The sequence below is a fragment of the Athene cunicularia genome (assembly GCF_003259725.1).
Source record: "Athene cunicularia isolate RWA chromosome 2 unlocalized genomic scaffold, athCun1 chr2_part2, whole genome shotgun sequence".
NCBI lineage: Eukaryota > Metazoa > Chordata > Aves > Strigiformes > Strigidae > Athene > Athene cunicularia.
In genome coordinates this window covers 4,300,240-4,319,810 of record NW_020799096.1, presented here as the reverse complement: position 1 = coordinate 4,319,810, position 19,571 = coordinate 4,300,240, and the positions used below count along the sequence as shown (strand labels likewise).

The following is a 19,571-nucleotide window of genomic DNA, read 5'->3' as shown; positions in this document are numbered from 1 at the left end:
AAAGAAAAGTAACTTGGATGTTTGCAACTCCAAAACAAAATAAAAGGATATCTAAAATAATACTAGCCCTGCAACATATGAACAGTTTTAATTTAAAAGGACACTGCCAAATAGGATTTTCAGTAACAGTTTTAAGAGGTTTTATTCCCCTAGTCCTCTAAGCAGCAGAGCTCCAACTGAGATGTGAGATAAAGAAATAAAATTTTGACTTCTTTTTTCTTTTAGGATCCCATCATTACAGTATTATAGCAAATTATGATTTTCCTCCTTTTTCAGGAACATTCAGGTATTGCTCACAGATCTTCCTATTAAAATGTTTTCCTCTAGTAACGTAGCTTGTTGTGCAAGTTCTGATTCTTTGGTAAAGGCAGCGATTATAATGCCTATTTCATTTTATTCCTTTCAGAACAAAATCATCAAAAGGTGACCAACTCCTTCTGATGGCAGAAACACAATTCCTTAATTGGTCATTTCAAAAAAACCCGTGCAACTCCATGTTTAACCTCTGGCTTTTCTTTGTTCTTAGTGTTGCGTCACTGGTCCAAAGAAATAAAACCATGAGGAAGTTCTGCAGAAAGGCAGTTACAAAATTTGATTCAGCTTGAAACAAATATGAAATAACACAGATATTTGAAATTATTGAGAGTGTCCATTTAAATCACTGCTCTTTGGTTGGCAAAAGAGTAGAAAAAAAAAGTAGTAAACCTGGACCACACGAACATGAACATTCAAAGGAACAGGATTAAGCACTCCCCAGACAACATGCTGGGCCTGATCTCTCCTCTATCCTTCTCCCTGCAGCTCTCATCACCTCCTTCTCCAGCAGCCAACCTCTACACCTCTCAAGATCATCTCAGACTCTCTGCGCCAATCGCACTTCCCTGTCGCCTCCAGCTCCACAGGGCAAGTCCAGTTGTGGTGTTTGTGTTGGAGGGGGGCAAGACTGTCTGACTACCGGCGAAGGTATGGCACTAAAGAGGCAATTAAAACAACTACTCACATCTTGTGCAAATATTCTCTCCCTCACTCTCTGATACTCCTCTTCTCTCTCTTCAATTGATTTACTTCGTCTGTCATCTCTAAATGGAAGAATTCTGTTTTGCTGAGCAGAAAGAAAACCAGGAGGGTTATATAAGTTGAGCTGTTAAAAACTGCCATTAAGTAACTGTCAGCTGAGAATAATAAATGTTCACTTAAACAAACGAAGCATGAAAACGATAGCTGTCGTTCCTTCGTGAAGTGCCCTACGAGGCTGGGCACCTGACGGTTTCCAGTTAGATACTGCACGTGGGTTTCTAGAATAAGTGGCCAACACAAGGCTTTCTGCACAGCTTTTGTGGACCCACCATCCTAAAATTGGGTGTTCTCACCCCAAGCCTAAGTGCCATTGCTCTTGACTGCTAAGATTTCTGGACTCTCCTACCAGCTGCGAGAAGGAGGGGGGCAAGCAGTGCTGTGCTACCTACAAAATCGTGGAAGAGAAAGGAAACTAGTCTGCAAGAGCTAAACTGCAAACCCTAGAAGAAACCCACCAAAGACTAAGGAGGAAAATTCAGTACGATAGTTTTAACCATTTCCACACCATAAGGAACCCTTGACTTCAGTTTCGCTGGGAAAAGACGGGCCCTTTGCGCCTCTCAGCAAACTGCAGTGCAGGAAATGGATGTGCTGTGGAAGAGAGGAGAGGAGGACCCCTGCAAGAAATGCTTCATTGGCACGTGGGTTTCAAGTACCACTCCTTCTCCCCTTGCACCCCAGCATCTGGTGAGACTGGTCATGCTGCCTTCCTTTGGTTGATCCCCACGTTTCCCACACCCTGAAAATGCTTGGGGTTTGTTTTCGAAGACAACTCAAATGCAGCATAACTGTCAAGGCTGCTATGTAAAAATGAAAGTCAAGGAAAAAAAGGGAGAAAAAGAAAGGAAAAATCAGTCCTTTACTGAAAACACGAAGGAGAGTAGCAATGAGAGACGCACTGGCAAGTCCCTCCACAAATATAACCTAAGCAAAGAAAGCATACACTATCTTCTTACCTGTAAGAATGTTCTCATAAAAGCAATTCACATCAGAACCCTTTTGATTTATTTTTTGTTAGTATATTCCACATACACAGTTTGCACTGGATTGAAACAGCACAACACCTGCTTTTAAAGGCAGCACAAACACACACATTTCCCTGGAGCTCCCCTACTCATAGGGCTCACCTAAGGTAAGGTAGTGTTATGGCACAGGCAACACAGAGGGGAAAACGTCTGCCACAGTACATGCATAACAAGCAAGTAAGTTACACAGACAGTAAAAGGTGGTGAGGGCACAGGAGGAGGGAGGGAACTAAAAGAAGAAACTGATTTATTTTTGGTCAAAACTTCATTTAGGATGGTTTTAAAAAAAAAAAAAATCAACCTGGCCTCACTATCACATGTTTGTTTAGGGCAATTTTTAATTTTTGGTTTTTTATTTCCTCTCTCCTTTCTGGGCTACATCAGTTTATCATCGGTTCATACTGAAATTCATCTCTGAATGGGTACAACGGAAGGAAGATGCTGTAGGGAGCGGAACAACTGCCATAGTTAGGCGAGACATTGAGAAATGCGACTGACACAGCCTTCCACGCAGCCCGGAGCCGCTGGCATTCCCCCTCCCGTGGGCATGCAGCAAGTCCTGCGCCAAGCAAACCACCCATGCAAACCCACACACTGCCACGGCTGAAGCGGCCACGCCAGGGCTCGATGCTACCCACGGTGGTAGTACGTACGCCAAAGGAGGCGGGGAGGGGGGCAGGAGGGCAGGGGAGGAGGAAGAGAGCAACAACAAAAGAACAACAATAACATCAGTCAGCCCACCTTCAAAAACAGAACAAATTTCAGCAACTCTCGAACCGAGAACCAACCTGATTGTCTTCTTTATCAATACTAGAGTTATCTCGCTTCAAGATAAATCGCTTCTGGGATTCTTCACCTTTTTCATCTTTTAAATGTTCAGAAAACCTTTGCTCTGGTCTGCCAGCAAAGTAAAACATAGCAATAAAAAAATCTTTCTTTTGGTTTTGCTTTGATCTTTATTTCTCAGTGCTCTTTGTTTTCACAGAGGCATTCAGTGCAAAAGCAGTTAACATTTCTGGTCATGGTGAGACGCTGCCTATAGCTGTCTGAGGCTGCTGTATCGCTGCTAGCTGTTATTGCTATAAATAGCTTTTGTTGTTGTTGTGCAGCAAGGAGCGGGAATCCAAAGTCTCAGTCACTGAAATATTTAGACTCTCCTCACTGTGACTGAAGGACAGGGAAAACAAATTAACATACTGTATGTTAATTTGCTTCCTTCAGTGGCTGTGACCTCTGGCAACACTGCCACTTAGTGAAGCTTATCCACCTTTAAAAGTAAGGAAAACCTGATAAAAATCTGAAAAACAAGAGTTTCCTCACTCCTAATAAACAAAACCAGTAAATGGGAGGGACTGATGGTGTTTTGCTTAAACAAAATATTATCTCATCACCATTAAGTGAAGTGGGGAATACTCCAGAACAATCACAGAGTATTAATTAGTTCACCGATTTAAACCCATCCAAACATTTATTTATTTATTTTTAAAAGTCAAACTCTACTGGTTAAAAGCTCAACATCTTCAGGTTCGTCAACAGGTAGGATGCTGTTCCATGTTTTCACCTTGTGCAAAAGGCAGCATCTCATGTCACCTCACCTTATGCAAAAAGCAAATCTTAATAGGCATCTCATGTCACCAAGCTGGTCACTGCCAGCTCCTTGTCAATAAATTACACTTCAGACCGTACCACTCCCAGACCCAAGCCCATTATGCTTTATGCTTCACTGTTGTCAATAGGGCAACCAATGACCTCAAGTACTGAGCTGGGATTCATACGTTGTTATCAACCAACTGAGGTGCTGCTAACGCGCAAGCATTTTTTTAAAAGCAGTAATATGCTGTGTCATGCTGTGAGGTTTCTATCAGGGAAAACCTGATACAAACTTTACACTCTTGTGCTGAAGGAGCTGCTAACAGCAGTACTGGTAGGAGATGCTCATGTCTAGAGGCCTACATAAACAAGACACAAAGCTTCCACTGATATTAATGGACCAATTCTGAAGAAATCAAAGGGTAGAATTTACAGAAGTCAACGACTATGGAGATAGAAGTCCTACACAAACTTTAAAATAAAAACCTCAGCTTCATCTTATTTCAGAATGGAAAATTAATCCAGATGTGTAAATCAGCCACCATTTTGTTGTTAGAGCATTCTGATTCACACCTAAATAATTAGCAATGGATTTCAAATCAAAATACTGCACATATTCATGCCATAATTACAGTGCATTACAATTCACTGTCAATGTGCAGGAAACATTTGTCATGAACTGTTAGAAAGACAATATTAAGAGACAGCAGATCTCCTGCCTCTAATTCTGTATTAACTTGAAGGACTCCTGCTTCTGCTCACAATCTGCAGCTTTGTGACAAAGTGCCAAAACATACTGGCCTGATTTCCACAGATTCTGAGCATTCAAGAAGCCTTTGTCCATCATCCATAGATGCTAGCACTAACAGATAAAGGGCCCAATGCATGAAAGTCAGCAGACTCTCCGGATGCCCTACTAGCCTCCTTTTGGGAAAGCCCAGAGAAGCATGGCTCTCTGCATAGTTTTCTAACCTAATGGGTCATTAGTGATGTCTCCTTATAAACAGAAAGGATACAAAGCCCCATAATGGATTGCTGGGTGGGTTGTTCTGCCTTTGCTCCCATTAATGAGCACCGTGCCTGCACAGCCAGAAATGAGGATTCATTCCCCTCAAATATTCTGCTTTGACAGAACCAGATGAGGAATGTTATTTTTCTTGTCTTACATCCTAAAGCACAAACAAAATTTCTGCAGTTGTACTATTAGTGTAAAATATACCTGCTGATCATCTAATAAACTATGTACCAAGCATAATAAAATAACTGGGATTTTAAAATGCAGAGGAAAAAAAAAAAGTAATCAAAAATCAGAGAGAAAAAAAGCCTGAAAAAGCAATTTGGGAAAATGTCTCCTCCAACTCCTAACTTATTTAAACAACAACATGGTTTTCATATTTTGTAGCATCATTCTCATTTTTAATCCCATTTTCACTTACTTTACGATTTATAAAACGTTTCCACTTGTCAGAAGAGAATAGGAGAAGCGTGAGATCAAGCCACAAGCCTAAACTAATGATCCAGTATGTGCCTGTTAATAAAATGAATCCACAAGCCCAGTGGGTGATTAATCTCCAGTTGTGAAGTTTGCTTGAGCAGAGAGACTCTGCAAATGTTTAGAGCATTATGGAGTGCCACGGTACTACCAGTGCTGTGAGAAGGTCCTTCCCTCCCAGTCATCTTTGCAACTCTGGATCACCATTGCCGGTGAGGTTGCAAACAGCATGACCAGCTCGGTTAATAAGGATGCAAAGCAGAGGGAAGACTCAAATGAATATAGGTTACCGCAGCAACAAATATCTTCAGGTATGCCGACTTGCAGGCCTCCCTCAAGTATTAAAAATCAGAAAAGAACATGTAGTTGAAAGAAACACAAACTATTTTAAAGGAAGTATCAGAGTCCAACAATATTTACATATGTTTGTGGTTTTTTCTTCAATAACATTTACTGCATTTTCTTGTCTAAGATCTATTGCAAAAATGTATTATTAGTAGCATACAGATGGCAAACAACATTTAAAACTAGTAAGTGGAACCAAATGCTCTAATCATTTGGATAGAGAAGAGGTTGACTCTGCAAAGCTTTGGGTCTGGTCCTCGGATGGAAGTCAGGGCAAGTTCCACATTCACAGCTTTAAAGTTCCCTGTAACCATATAATGCATTTGCTAAAAGGAAGCAGAGTCATTGTGGTTATTATGGGAAATCTGTTACATTAGTTTATGAATTTGCAGGTGAATCAACTGTATGAAAATGGAAGAAAATCATATGTAATTTTTAGTAAGATGCACTATACTGTCAATACACTAATACAGTATATCATTACAGTAATACAGCAGATAGAGTGAATTAATCTCCTGAGTCTTAAATTAATAACATTAACATTTACTTCTCTCCTAAGCTTTTTTTTATCCCTGATACTGTCAGTAGTAGAGTCTGCACAATATACCAAATTGTGGTCATGCATTTAAGGGAGTGAATTTATCAAGCTTATTTTCAGTACTGGCACAAATTAAGATTTTACTCAAGTCAAAGCATGGTTTACAATTACCCATGTAAAATCAGGAATTTACTACTACCACATTGGTTATTTAATTTATACCTTCAAATCCTAACCACACCTCAGTTTAATTTTAAGTGGTAAAAATGGGATTTGAACAGCCTTTTTACAGAGACACTGAATACTTCTGAAGACCTTATCATTAACTTGAGTACTCTATTTATGGATCTTCTGAAAAAAAAACCCAAAAAGCAGAACAACCTACAATACGTATCCTGTATGGGTGGGTTAAACCTGCCCACGCAGTACACCCATTTACATGCTAACAACAATGCACAAGAAAACAGACAAATGTATGCATACAGAGAGCTCTGCCCACCTGTGTGACATTCAGTATTTCATTTAGCCCCCATGTCTGGAAACAGTAGATCACCTACGAACCTCAAATCCCACTGCTCAAAACAAGCTTACAGAAGAAATACCAATTCTCTTTTAAGTCAACAGAAGTTTTGCAATTTGAGAACTGTACTAAGAAAACTGAAAAGTATGACCCAATTATACCTTAAAGGCTCAGAAAACAACACACAGCGAGGGGGAAATCACACAGGCTAGAGATACAGTTTGGGGTAGTTTTTTGTTTTGTTTTTATTTAATATAGCCTTTTGATCTTCCAAATTTTTATTGCTTGACAGTATGGGTGGAAGCAAAACATCTATGCCCTGAAAATGCAACTTCTCAAAAACACAATGGCATATAAACTCATTTAATATTTCCTAAATGTTGTCAGGTAGCTCAGTCATCTTTCTGGAAACGTGTTCCAGAACAAAAACAGAGCACATTTTCTCCTTCCCTGTAAAGCTTTTGATCAGGCGCTAAGAATGTTTAAGAGACATTGGATCTCAGAGTGTTAGTGCTCTTTTTCACACATCCTCAAGCAGCTGTGCAGCCCCCTTCTCACCTCAGATCTGCCAGAAATCTTAGGCTTTTTCAGCAGCCAAGACAGCCGCTCTTCTCCATCCTGCCTAGCAAGGTAGCACCATGCTATTTCAGGTAGATGGCAGCAGGATGCTTATAGGGAACCATCTTCAGTAGGTGTCCTGAAGCACCCAAACCTTTGACCATGAAAAGCTTCCTAAAACTCTCTGAGCATCTGTGGACTTCTCTAAAGTCTGCTCTGATCACTCAGACCCTTTGAAAACCTTTTCTTAATCCATTTTCTGCCACAGTGAAAAGAGGGAGAGGATGGATTATGAAATAACATTTTGATTATCAGTTTACCCATTTACCAGACACAGTATATGACAGGAATCATTAAGCTTCCTATCCAGTGTTTTTCCCTGGTTCAGGAGCACTTCTGCATACTTCACTGCAAAATCTGGTCTAGATTTCAGGAGATTATTCAGGCAAAATCTCAGCGCAATACCGCTTTCTCATTTCTAGCAGCTGCGTTCCTTCTCATGCAGCCAATGATCACTTAACTCCTTCAGCCTCCTTTTTGTGTTGGGAAATCATTATAACAGTCACTTCAAGATATGGGTCAAGTTTCTTGTATCTGTGCTTGGAATACTTTCACTGTGAAGGTGACTGAGCACTGGCACAGGTTGTCCAGAGAAGTGGTAGTCTCCATCCTTGGGATGGTCCCTGCTTGAGCTGGGGTGGGTTGGACAAGCTGACCCCCAGAGGTCCCTTCCAACCTCAGCCATTCTGTGAAACACCGTCAGATATATAGTAACAAATCTATAGCAGAACAAAACCCCATCACTACCTCTTTTAGATTTGTGTGCGTGTGCGCGCTTTTTCTTTCGCAACTCAGCCACTATCGTTACTTTTCTCATTTTATAATTACTTAAAAGCCATCCACAGTCCTTACTTAAGCAAGGCCTCAAAGACGCTTTTCTGGACACACTCCTTACAATGAGCCCTATATTTTTGAAATGGTAAAGCTGGGACAAGCAGCAAAACATTTCTGTGTGTCAGAAAGGAAAAAAAAAAAAATAATTGATAGCAACATCCACATTCTACTATCATCATGGTGATTTTAATGTGAGCTATTGCCATTCACTTCAATAGAGTTCCTCTCAATTTATCTCTGTATGACAGAAAACAGAGTTTGCCCCTGAGGCATATTTTTCACAGGGACTCTTTAAGGACAATCCCCCACTACGTGCTCATTTTATGCTTTTGATTCTGAGTCAACCACTGTAAGCAGTAATGAAAAAAAACCCCAAAACCCTAAGTACTTTAAGCAGGTATTCACTATTTAATCAAATTACAGATTTTAAAAACATATTGCAGAAGGGTAAAAGCTATCAGGATATACAGACTAAGGAAGTGACAGGGCATTTCCTTGAGTCTGCCGTGTTTAGAAGGAAACTAATGCAGTTTCATAGACTTCTATTTGCACGGGAGATAAGAAATCAAATACTGGGAAGAAAAAAAAAAGTCTACACTCATTCAAAATAAGTTAATTAACTCTGAAATAACTGGCTAGGAAACAGGAAACACAAATACCACACCAAAAGGGAAAACAGAGAGAGAGACAAGCATGAGCTCTGAACATTATGGATCTGAAGACTTAGTCACTGCATTAGCAGAGCACAAAAACAGTCTGGTATTGTCAGGGCTGACTTATACACAGCACATAAATCTTTATTATGAGGCATATGTTTCTGACAGCACCACAGTGCACAGGCTGTTGCAAGATGCCTTTCAAAAGAAGCAACAACCTCACCATGTGTGGAAAAGATGGGTTTGCCAGTACAGCGCCTGATGTAGTTAAAAAATCTAGCAAGTGCTGTAGCACACGTCATCTGCAAAAGCCTCACAGGTAACAGCAAAGCATCTGAAGGAATGCATTATAGGAAAGAGTTCAAAAGTGGAGATCACCGCAGCGTGCAAGAGTCTAAAAAAAAAGTGAACTTTGCATTTGCAATGCAATGTTCATTTAATGAACATAAGGGGTGACAGCATGTTAATATTCCTCTCTTGAAAGAACGGCAACACAAAGTGGAAGATAGGTAGGGTAATGGGGCTAGGAATGAGCAAAACACTACCCCTGGGTACCCACAGGATCATCATCTGGCAAACAGAATGAATAACTGACAAAATGTTCTTACAAATGGATGCCATCAGGAGAGCAATGGGATGGTGAGAGTAGGGGAGAAGCGATGCTGCTGACAGGATTCAAGGAAGTTGTGAAGATTTAGGGCACTGTTACACAGGTGTTCTGATGGTTTAATGGTGTTTTCTTGTTCTTTGCACTTGTCTTCAATTAAACTGACTGCACAGTCCAACATCACATTGGCCTCTATTTTGAGGGCACGCTGTGACACAGTATGGTGGTTTTTCTTGCTTTGCTAGTTTGGGAGTATCTACTACATCTGCCTACTGTGCTTTTTTTGATTTTATGCCGGAGGCTCTCCTAGGGCTCTGCATTACTGCCACAGTAAAACTACATAAGTATTACTGTTTCTTTATCTTGCAGGCCAAAACTATTATCTGCAGTACAAATGACTGTTTTGATCACGGAAGCATGGTATTTTGGGAGACTGAGAATTTACAGAACTTGGAAGCAAATCTCATTGTCAAAAGGCCCAAACAATGATAAAAGGCAGAATTCCAGCCCTACAGGTTAAATTATTTCTTTAAATTCTCTCAGACATTTTTCAAGAATGAGGGGCCAGAATTACAGTCTTCAAATAGGTTTCAAGTATTTAGAGGCTGATGGATGATTAAAACACAGTTTCAAAAAGTCAGAGTGGGAATTTAAATACAGATAATTGTTAAAGTACAGTGCAGTTATATTATCACAACTTAATACTTAAAACCACTCAGGATGGCATTTCAAGCATCTGAAGGTAAATGCCTCATTAACAGATTGCTGCTTTTACAGTATGAGTCACTAAGAACTTCTGTTATGATGATAAAAGCACATTAAAAGCCATAAAAAAAATTAAACTCTGTACAAGACAGTTCCTTCAAGGTGCTGCCTTCTCTGTAGCACAGGGGGGAAAAAAAAAAAAACCAACCTGAAATACCAAATGCTACATTCTTTCTGGTTAAAGACTATATTCTTTAACATTTTTTTTCAGACTCTAAACATATTCTGTATTTATAACTAAACAAGGATGTCACAAGTTATTTTGACAGGCATTCTCCCCCTCTAACTGGGGTTGCAGATAAGTCTGGCAGGACTGAAAGGAAGAGCCAGTAATGTTACATGGAAGCAACATTCCTGTGGTTTCTGTTCAGTGAGTGTGAAGTTTATTCTGTCACTCTTGCCCACACTTCAACGTTCTAAGTCCTAGCACCCCAGCGACATGATTTCAGCGGGGCTGGCACCAGTGGCATTTCCCATTATGAAAACCATGGCTGCCTGAACGATAGAGTTGATGTACACTGAATCTCTTCCATGCTAAGATATTCTGTGTGTGGACCGAGAAGGCCAGATCCTGAAGGCTTTCCAAGCATACAGTCTTTAAAGAACCTGATCTAATGTTAAGGTATCATCACACAACTCACGACCCTCACAAGCCTTCCAGCTTAACACCAGAAAGTCATCCTTTTTAATCTATGGATGCAGACCACAAAGTGTTGACTCCCTGAGAGTCTGCCTGATACGTGGCCCTGTATTTTGGGGTCAGAATATGGGAATCTAGCTCTGAACTCAGGGGAGAAGCTGGTAGGCTAAGGCCACACTGAAATACCATCTCTTCTGCTAGACCAGGATGAAGGATCTTCTCTCAGACAAGGACCATTTTAGGAGCTTCAAAATAGTCTGCTGTCCTCCTGTGATCAAACTAAGATTGTTTCTGTACCTGAGGGACCTTCTACTCCTGCTCCAACTCTCCTGGACTGGATTTAGTTTTTGATATTGAGGATGTCTATTGAGACTGAATATCTCGCACAGCACCAATTTATTTCCAACTAGTAGAGGCTTATAAGTGGTAGCATACTTTATTACAGAATTCATTAATATTTGATTTTAAGGCTGTGGCATACTATGTAAGTGGCTGAAAACTACACTGTTGCATAACTGCTGTGATCTATTTTAAATTACATTTTTCTATTTTAGAAGTTCAAAAATTAACAAGGAAAAGAGAGAGAAAAAGGAAACAAATTCAAGATTTGAAGACTACCAATGAAGGCAAGATGGCTCCCCAAAACCCAACAGGTTAATGAATAAACTATTAGTTCTCTTGAAATGCCCCATACATACAAATTAATACCGTAATAGATTCTTGTGCTTCCTTCTACTTCAGGCCATGAACATTTTCCCCATCTCCAGCAGGAAGAGTTGTGGATCAGAAGTCATCCCCTGAACAGTCACTGGCCTGGAGAAGAGCACCTGTTTTTAATGAACTGTGAGAGACAGCCTCACAAGACTACCTTGGAAACAGTGAGCAGAAACAACTGACTTTGCTTATAAAGACAAAGGTTTCTCAAAACTCACAATACTTTTTTTATTTCTAGTGATCATGTTGTATTTTTTTACATTAAGCACGAGGGAGGCAACAGAAGTGTAAAAGGCAACCATTAAAATCAATTTGGACCACCTCTAAAATTCACTTGCTCGTATATCAGCACCTCATTTCTGAAGTGTCCAGATTTAAAGACGTTATTTCACCTACTACTGACATACAGTTACCTCTGAGGAAAGCACAGAGGCCATTTCAGATTTTCAGATCTCCCTCCAGTGATTTGAAAGTATAAATGACCAAACAGCAACTTGATTAATGACCACTTTTCCTGCAACAGCTTGGACGAGCACATAAAGACATAGATTAATTACTCATGCAAGGAAGAGCTTCCCTCAACTGAATTACCTACTTGCTATTCCATAGCACTCTCTTCCTGGGTAACCTCCCATCTCCCCACACAGAGCAGGTGACAATAACCTTCTAGGTTTGTCAAAACTTATACTGTTAGGTGGTGAGATAGTAAGGATTAAAAATATATATATATATAAAAATACCATAGATCTCTTCTGATTAATGTTTAATTAATATTTCATTGCAGTATAGAACAGCTATAAAGTACATGTCCACTTTAATTATAAACAATTTAGTTTTGATAAATGACATTAGATGAAAATTTAATATTGGAGCTATTAGGACTGGTTCATTAACCCTAACATCTCATTCACAGAGTAAGCAGGTCCAGTATATAGCTCACACTGATTGAAGTAAGAATGAAGTCAGTATTCAAGGGTCAAATCCAGCTCCATTTCAAGTGTACCAAGTATTTTTTTTTTTCTTTTCAATCTTTCATGTAAAACAGGCATGTGGCTAAAATGAGAGAATGCTTGCTCAGGGAAAAAAAAAAAAAAAAAAAAAAAGGCTGTTCTAATTCAAGTACCATTAAAATAAAGAAAATAAACACTTTCAAAAACAAAACAAAATGACAGGGAGGAAAAAAATAACTCAATCCCTTCCAAATGAGCATCAAGCAGTGAAATGATGAATGTGCACAACCTCAAATAACTTATTTAGCAGAACAGTGACAACTTCACATCTGAAACAAATGACTGTAGTATAATAGTAAGATACTGCTAAAATCCCTAGCAGTTGTTAATATATTTACGCCCTGAATTACTTCTCCAATTACCATGTGACTGGATAAAAGAAAGGCAGTTCCTCCACATCAGGCCTTTGTCTCGCAATAAAAAGCTGAGGCACTGCAGTGCATGAGGAGGCTCAGGTCGTTGCTGGAGGCAGACATTTCCTGAACTTCAGTACAAAATGTCTAATTCCCCTTAATGCTTTCCTGAAGTGTTTTTTGGGAAGTTCCCTACTCCACCTTGGATGTGAAAGCCTTCCCCTGCTCAGCATGCAAGGAGGATGCTCTGCCCAGCAGGAAAGGCCAGAAAGGACCTGAGGGCTAAAATCTAAGCATCACAGCAAGGACTACCGGGACACTGGGCTCCTGCATCCTAAACACAATTAGTATTGCACTGAAAAAAGTTTTTTCTAATCACATTCTTAATTTAATCCCAGACTGAAATAAACAGATTATTTTTGTATGGAAAAAATCAAGAAATAAAATCCATGAAAACCAACATGTGTTACTCAAATGCTACATATGTTACCATGTAGCTACATAAGATAATAGTTATTATTCTACATTATTTGTTTTACTGATGTTCTCACTAAATTCTTAATTGCATAATGCATCGGTTCATCTTAAACTGGAACAAAATGTCTCAGACAATTACAGTGCTATTTCGGAGTTACACAGTTTTTCCTTTTTAGGTCCATACATCTACTATGAACCCTTATATTCCTCTACACGTTTGTAACATATGACACTGGTATGCCGATTGGGCAACAGCAACTGTAAACCAGAGGGAAAATATTGATATTCACAGTTTCTGCTTATTTCTCATCAGTCAAGGAGCAACTAATCTGCAGTGAAGATGGGAAAGAGGTAACTACAGTAGGAAACGGGGGAATGCAGCTGACTCCACAGTCCCTTGAAGAAAAGTAACGCAAGATTCCAATTAAAAAAAGCCAAAAAAACCACCAAACCCAAACCAGAAATAACGGTGTACACATATGCTTTCCTGCATCACGTGGCTCATAAAAGTGATTCTGCTCTCATGAGATCATTAGTCTGTGTACATATATGATAATCAAGGATAGCATAAGGTGCTTAAATGCCGATGCAATACCATACAGCAAACCATTTGCCAAATAACTATTCTGTGTTACAACAGGAGGAAAAAATAAATCAAAACTGGGCTTCAAACGCTCTGGCAAACATTTAATTGATTTGACTGAGATTTTACAAAAAAGATACAGGTGTTCAGGTAGACAATTGTAACTACTACCATATACCTAACTAAAGATCCATTACAAATTGTGAGTGGAAGATGTCCCATCTTTTCCATCAGCAAGTAACTGCTTAAAGAAATTAGTCATTTACACCGACTACCTTATTCAGTCAAGGAGAAAGGCATACTTTTCTGCATGATCCAAAGGCTGTAACATTTGGCATCTCAAGGAAGAAGTCTTGGCACTTCAGCCTAGGGTAAAAAAAAATTTCTAGAAACTATTCCTCATTGAAATTGCCAATGTTCAGTGAATGCCATTTTCCTGACACGTCTGTAGGTTCCTGTACCAAAGTTCAGCTTCTTAAGATGGTGAAATGGGCACAGCATGCCTCTGCTGGCATAGATGTTATCTACAGCAAGATCATTCAGTGTATACACAATAGAAACCTAAAGAGAACTTTTATTTGCTTGCAATTCAAACCACCCTTACACTGGGGAAGACAGAATAACACAGATTGTATGTCATAACTACGATGGTCTTGTAGGTTATTCAAAGTACATCCTATACCTTATGTTTTCTTGTGCTGATACAGTTCAACCCTAGGAACCCCTAAGTAACCCCTGTAGTACACACAACATCATAGTATTGCCCAAAGTTTTTGATGTATCTCAAAGGCACAAAGAAACCTTCCAACTGGGCCAATATTATATTAACATTTACATATTAAAAGAATAGGAAGAAAACCAAATATTACAATGATCATAACCAATGGTGCTCTTGAAAATAAAATAAAAAAAAAATTAGTCATAACTGAAGATGAGAGTATTGGTATAAAGTTGGTAATAGGTATGTTACACCCTCAGAATGTATGAAAATGTCTAAATACAACCATTATATATCACAAGCACTCCACCTCCTCAATGCTGATAAGCGCTGCCACTCACGCTTATATAAAAATGTACATGAATGCATGTGTAGGCTGTGGTACAGACATACTTGTCACATGGGTGATGATCTCAACCAGATAAAAACCCTTTTCATTTAACAAGCATACTTCCCCTACATTTCTCCACCTATCTACAGATAATCAAATGAATGAATCTGATTGAACTGATACGTATGATAATATGAACAGTTCCGCAAAAAGCTCTGAGGCAATTCCAGTTGTTTGAGAGGAATTATGGGGAATATACAGAATAAAAGGTGGCACATATATGGTTTTTTTTGGCTCCAATCTGGGGTGCCCTAACATATTGCCCCAATTCCAAATTCTGTTTATATCATATTTCACTGTCTTAAGTTCCCTGTACATTTCTTTATATCTTTAGGTCGATGACAGGCAGACACAGATGACAGACAAATATACATTACAATGGTGACACAAGAGCAGTTCCGTATTGAACAAAGCAGACTTTGCATTATAGGTAGTATTTGAGCTCTTTGACTATAAAACAAAACAGCAACAACAAAATCCTCCCTTGTTTTCTCATCAAATTCTCTCACGTATACTGCTGAGAATAATATTTCAAAAGTTGGACAATTTAGTTAAGCAGGACTTTGTAAGATATGAGACCATGAAAAGTGATTTTTATTTTCCAAAGCTGTTCTCCTTTTTTAATCTCGTTGTAATTTCAAAAAAATCATATGGAAAGATAATTTGTTTTTAAAATCCATTATTCTGTAACAAAAGATAGAGTACAGACAGAACATTATGAAGGTTGACAAACATTTGGGTAGATGAGGTCAACTCTGGTTTAAATTTTTTTTTTTCCATAAAAAACCCTTCAAAACCGGTATGAATTGTTCACATTCCAATTAAAAATATATATATTAAAAAAGGCACCTTAGATTAAGCTTCTCATCATAAATACTCTTCAGACTGCCAAACTGTCATTATGGCCTGACAGTATTTTAAAGAGAGATTTCACTGAGGCTTCATGAAAACTACAGGATTGGAATTTCAGAGAGATTCAAGTCCTAACACTTTTTTACTAACGTTTTTCCCTCTCCATAAAGCATCACGGATGACCAGACAAACCACAGCCCTCCTTTCAGCTGCAACCCCTTCAAGAAGCACTATTTCAAATTCCAACCCCCCAAAAAAGAAGATACTTTATAGGCACAGGTACATAGAAGTGGATATACACTGCCCTAACATGGCCAATTGATAAAAGAAATTTAAAACCTCCATCCACTCCATTCGTAACATAGTCCCCCTTTTGACAGACCCTACTCTGTACCACAGCACCTCTAATGTGGTGGTGTTACCAGATTTTCCCAACCATCCTGTTCATCTCAAAGTCATTAACTCTTCTGGCACTTGTGCCTCCAAGCACCTGTGGGCAGCAAACATGTTAGGTCCCTGCTGAACAGAATAAATGCACCTCACTGCCTGGAGCCGGGAAACAACTCATCACCTGCAGGCGTAACCAGAGATGTGACATGAACCCTCACTCGGCCAGAGAAATAAACCACCACAAGGTGCATACTGAAGCCCACACAGTGACTCTACTGAGTCATATGCTCTTCCCAAACAGGCACACACGCACAGAAATGTCACAGCTGGGGCAGAATTTATGAATTCTTGAGTATGCAAGAATATTCTTCCCACTTCACAGTGTGCAGTTAAAAGTACTTTGGAAACCATATGCCATAAAGAGATAATTTATTGTCAAAATGCAAAACTTCAAAATATCTGTCTATGGGGCCTCTCCATAAATTCGCATAAAACTATCAAGGCTCAGGCTTACAGCATCACATAACCACGTTGAACAGCATTTCAGCTGCTCTCCAGATTCTCCGGTATTCTGGATACTATCCAAATAGTAATTAATAGAGTCAACACAATCCCAGCATTTGGTGTTGATTCTGAACCACACAAAATTGTCTCCTCTGAGAGTACTAAAATGCAGAACACATGAAATCACACTGGACGCTTTCAGATGTGGAACTTACACAATATTTGCTGCAGATAATAAAAATCTCATCAGCCCTTATTCAAGCTGGATAATAACAAGCTATTTTCTGTCAGAGCCAGGGACATTTAAAAAAACCATGCCATCTCCTCCAGTTATGAAAAGAAAGAGCTACTTCTACAAAGCTTTATTTTACAACAGTATCAAAATAATGTAAATAACACACTGGAAGCACCATGATGCAATATGAACTTCATATAATCCAGTTACCTACCACCAAATCACTGCAGAAGGGAAAAAACCTGCTCTTCGTGTGGTGCTTACAAAACAGCTGTACTCACAGTCAGAGGGGCAGAGCCCTGTGTTTATTTCTGGAAGATCTGTACAGGAATAGTGTCAGAACCAATTTATCTGTCTCCATGCCTCACCTCCAGCTTGCAAGACCACAGCTGAAAGGGTCATTCAATCCGTTATACTCCTGCAATGTCCTGCCCGCTGAGCTTGCTCACAAGGATGACAGTTCACGCATGGTAAGCAGCCTTGCTCGCTTATTCCCACCACACAGGAAGCCACAGCTTCATCAGAACACTCTGAAAAAGTTTTGACTGTTGAAGAAGACTTCAGTGTCCTCTCAGGAAGCACTGAACAAGCATTTGCAACAGTGCTTCCAGCGTTACCCATCTCTGTGATGCATAGCCACACAACCGAGCAAGGCATTATCAGATATTAATGTGATATTATCACATTATCAGGTCAACCAGGAGAAGGCAATGCTGTGAGGAAAGATCCGTAGCAGTTAGTGCACTACAGAGGTGACACAGATGTGAAATGAAAAGGGAGAACTGTAAAGAGAGAGGAATGACTAAAAAGCATTCAGATACGATTGTGTTTTAAGATAAAACTTTTTTTTTTTTTTCCTAATTTACAGCTCAAAAATGAACACCAGTTTGCTGCATACCCAGATTTTTCTTATTCACACCCAAACATAGCCCTTGCGCAGGGGCGGGTATTACCAGACCCTAAGGCTAAGTCTTAACAGCCCAAGTGTTAGTTTTATTGAGTTAGTATAATTTTCTTGTCTTCTGAAAAATCAGACTGTTAGTACATGCTTTATTCAAACCTTTAAAAACATTAATGTCTAAGTCTTGTTTTACAGATGTCCAAGTATCTCTGGAATAGCCCATGAAAACAATCTAAAATAAGTTGTCCGTAATGTTAGATTTACTTCACACACATGGAAGATTTTAGGGCTCAGTGAAATAACAAATACCAACGTGTTTGGCTCAGGTTTTGATCTTGCAAAATTAGGTAGTCCCTCTAGCCTTCTAGAGGGGAAGCTAATAACATTTAAAAAAAAAAAAAAAGTACTCTCTGCAACTGCATCTAAGTAAATCACCTAGCTACTGGATATGTAAATGAAATAAATGTTTTTATTTCTTCTACTAATTGAATACAGGAAGTACACAATTTTCAGCTGGGGCTTTCCTGTACCAATACCAGATACCAAAACTTCATTACCCAGTTGTAATTACTTCCTCTTCATTATGTAGTTTTTATTTAAAGAGGGAGAGGAAGGCTACAGTTCCATGGTGGTTAATACACACGTGTCACTCGGCAGAATGAGTAATGCTGACTTAGACAAGGACACACGACTGTATCTTTGCTAAATTAGCCAGAGAACTTCATATCAAGCTTTTTGCTAGCTTTATACAGGTTCACGGAAGAGAGCATAAAGCATGCCAGCATAAGTTTAACCTGCCAGGAATTTTGCAATGCATTTGAACCATCAGAAGGAATTTACATCCCATAAAAACTCTGTGGTCAAACAATTAGATTTGAAGAGAAAATAAAGAGGAACAAGGAGGGAAGAAGAAGAAGAAAATGGAATGTATGGTGGCAGATGGTGGAGGGGAACCAAATCCTAAGTGACCAGGTGGAGCAGAAAATGACTCTTCAAACAGGGAGAGCCAGAAGAAGGGAAGAGGTAATCTTCCAAATATGTGTTCCTTAGGAATAATAACTGTATGGTATCAGGTGACAAGTAAAGCAATGAGTTTATTTCTGTAGCAAAGTGGTGGCACTAAGGAGTCAGGGAAAGTAACATTCCTAGATACCGTGTTAAGTTTCTTGCAAGAGACAAATTGAGTTGATTTCTCCTTATGCATCTTTAGATCCTTAAGTTACCTTACAATGTGAGCCCTGTCCTCCCCTCCCGCACTAAAAAACTATAAACAGCAACCACTCTTGATACCAAAAAAAAAACCAAAACCACCACACCACACAGTCATGGTACAAACCAGCTCTTATGAATGGCAACAAGGGAAAACACAACAGTGTTGCTACTTACATTCTTGTATTGCTGGTCTTGTTGATAATTACAGATTTTCCAGTCTGATCCACATTGTGATCCATTCCAAAGTAAGCTGCCACTCTGTGCACTAACATCCTCTGATATGATGACATCTGAGGGAACTTTTTATAGTGATTACTGGAAAAAAAGAAAACAAATCACACTGATAATTACATTTCCCTCTGAGCTATAATTAAATGAAAATAGCAATACATTCAATAATTCAGTGGACAGAAATCTAACTGAAAACTTCTCCTTTGTGCATTTACATATAAGTGTTTGCTACAAGAAGGCAAAGAAAAGAATTATTTTTAGACTTTGTAATATACAGTTTCCATATGCTACAC

The 19,571-nt window shown here is 39.2% G+C and overlaps 1 protein-coding gene across 6 annotated transcripts in view; it reads right to left on the bottom strand.

Annotated features, from left to right (window-relative positions):
- ARPP21 (cAMP regulated phosphoprotein 21) overlaps positions 1 to 19,571 on the bottom strand; it is a 140,119-nt gene that overhangs the window by 75,211 nt on the left and 45,337 nt on the right. For 5 of the 6 annotated variants that reach the window (XM_026843874.1, XM_026843875.1, XM_026843878.1 and 2 more), the window contains exons 9-11: positions 19,222 to 19,362; positions 2,891 to 2,999; positions 1,001 to 1,102 (exon numbers count right to left, since the gene is read on the bottom strand). In XM_026843874.1, coding sequence (XP_026699675.1) covers positions 1,001 to 1,102; positions 2,891 to 2,999; positions 19,222 to 19,362 — 352 coding nt within the window. The remainder of the gene's footprint in view (positions 1 to 1,000; positions 1,103 to 2,890; positions 3,000 to 19,221; positions 19,363 to 19,571) is intronic. The other variant, XM_026843877.1, reaches the window with a different exon arrangement.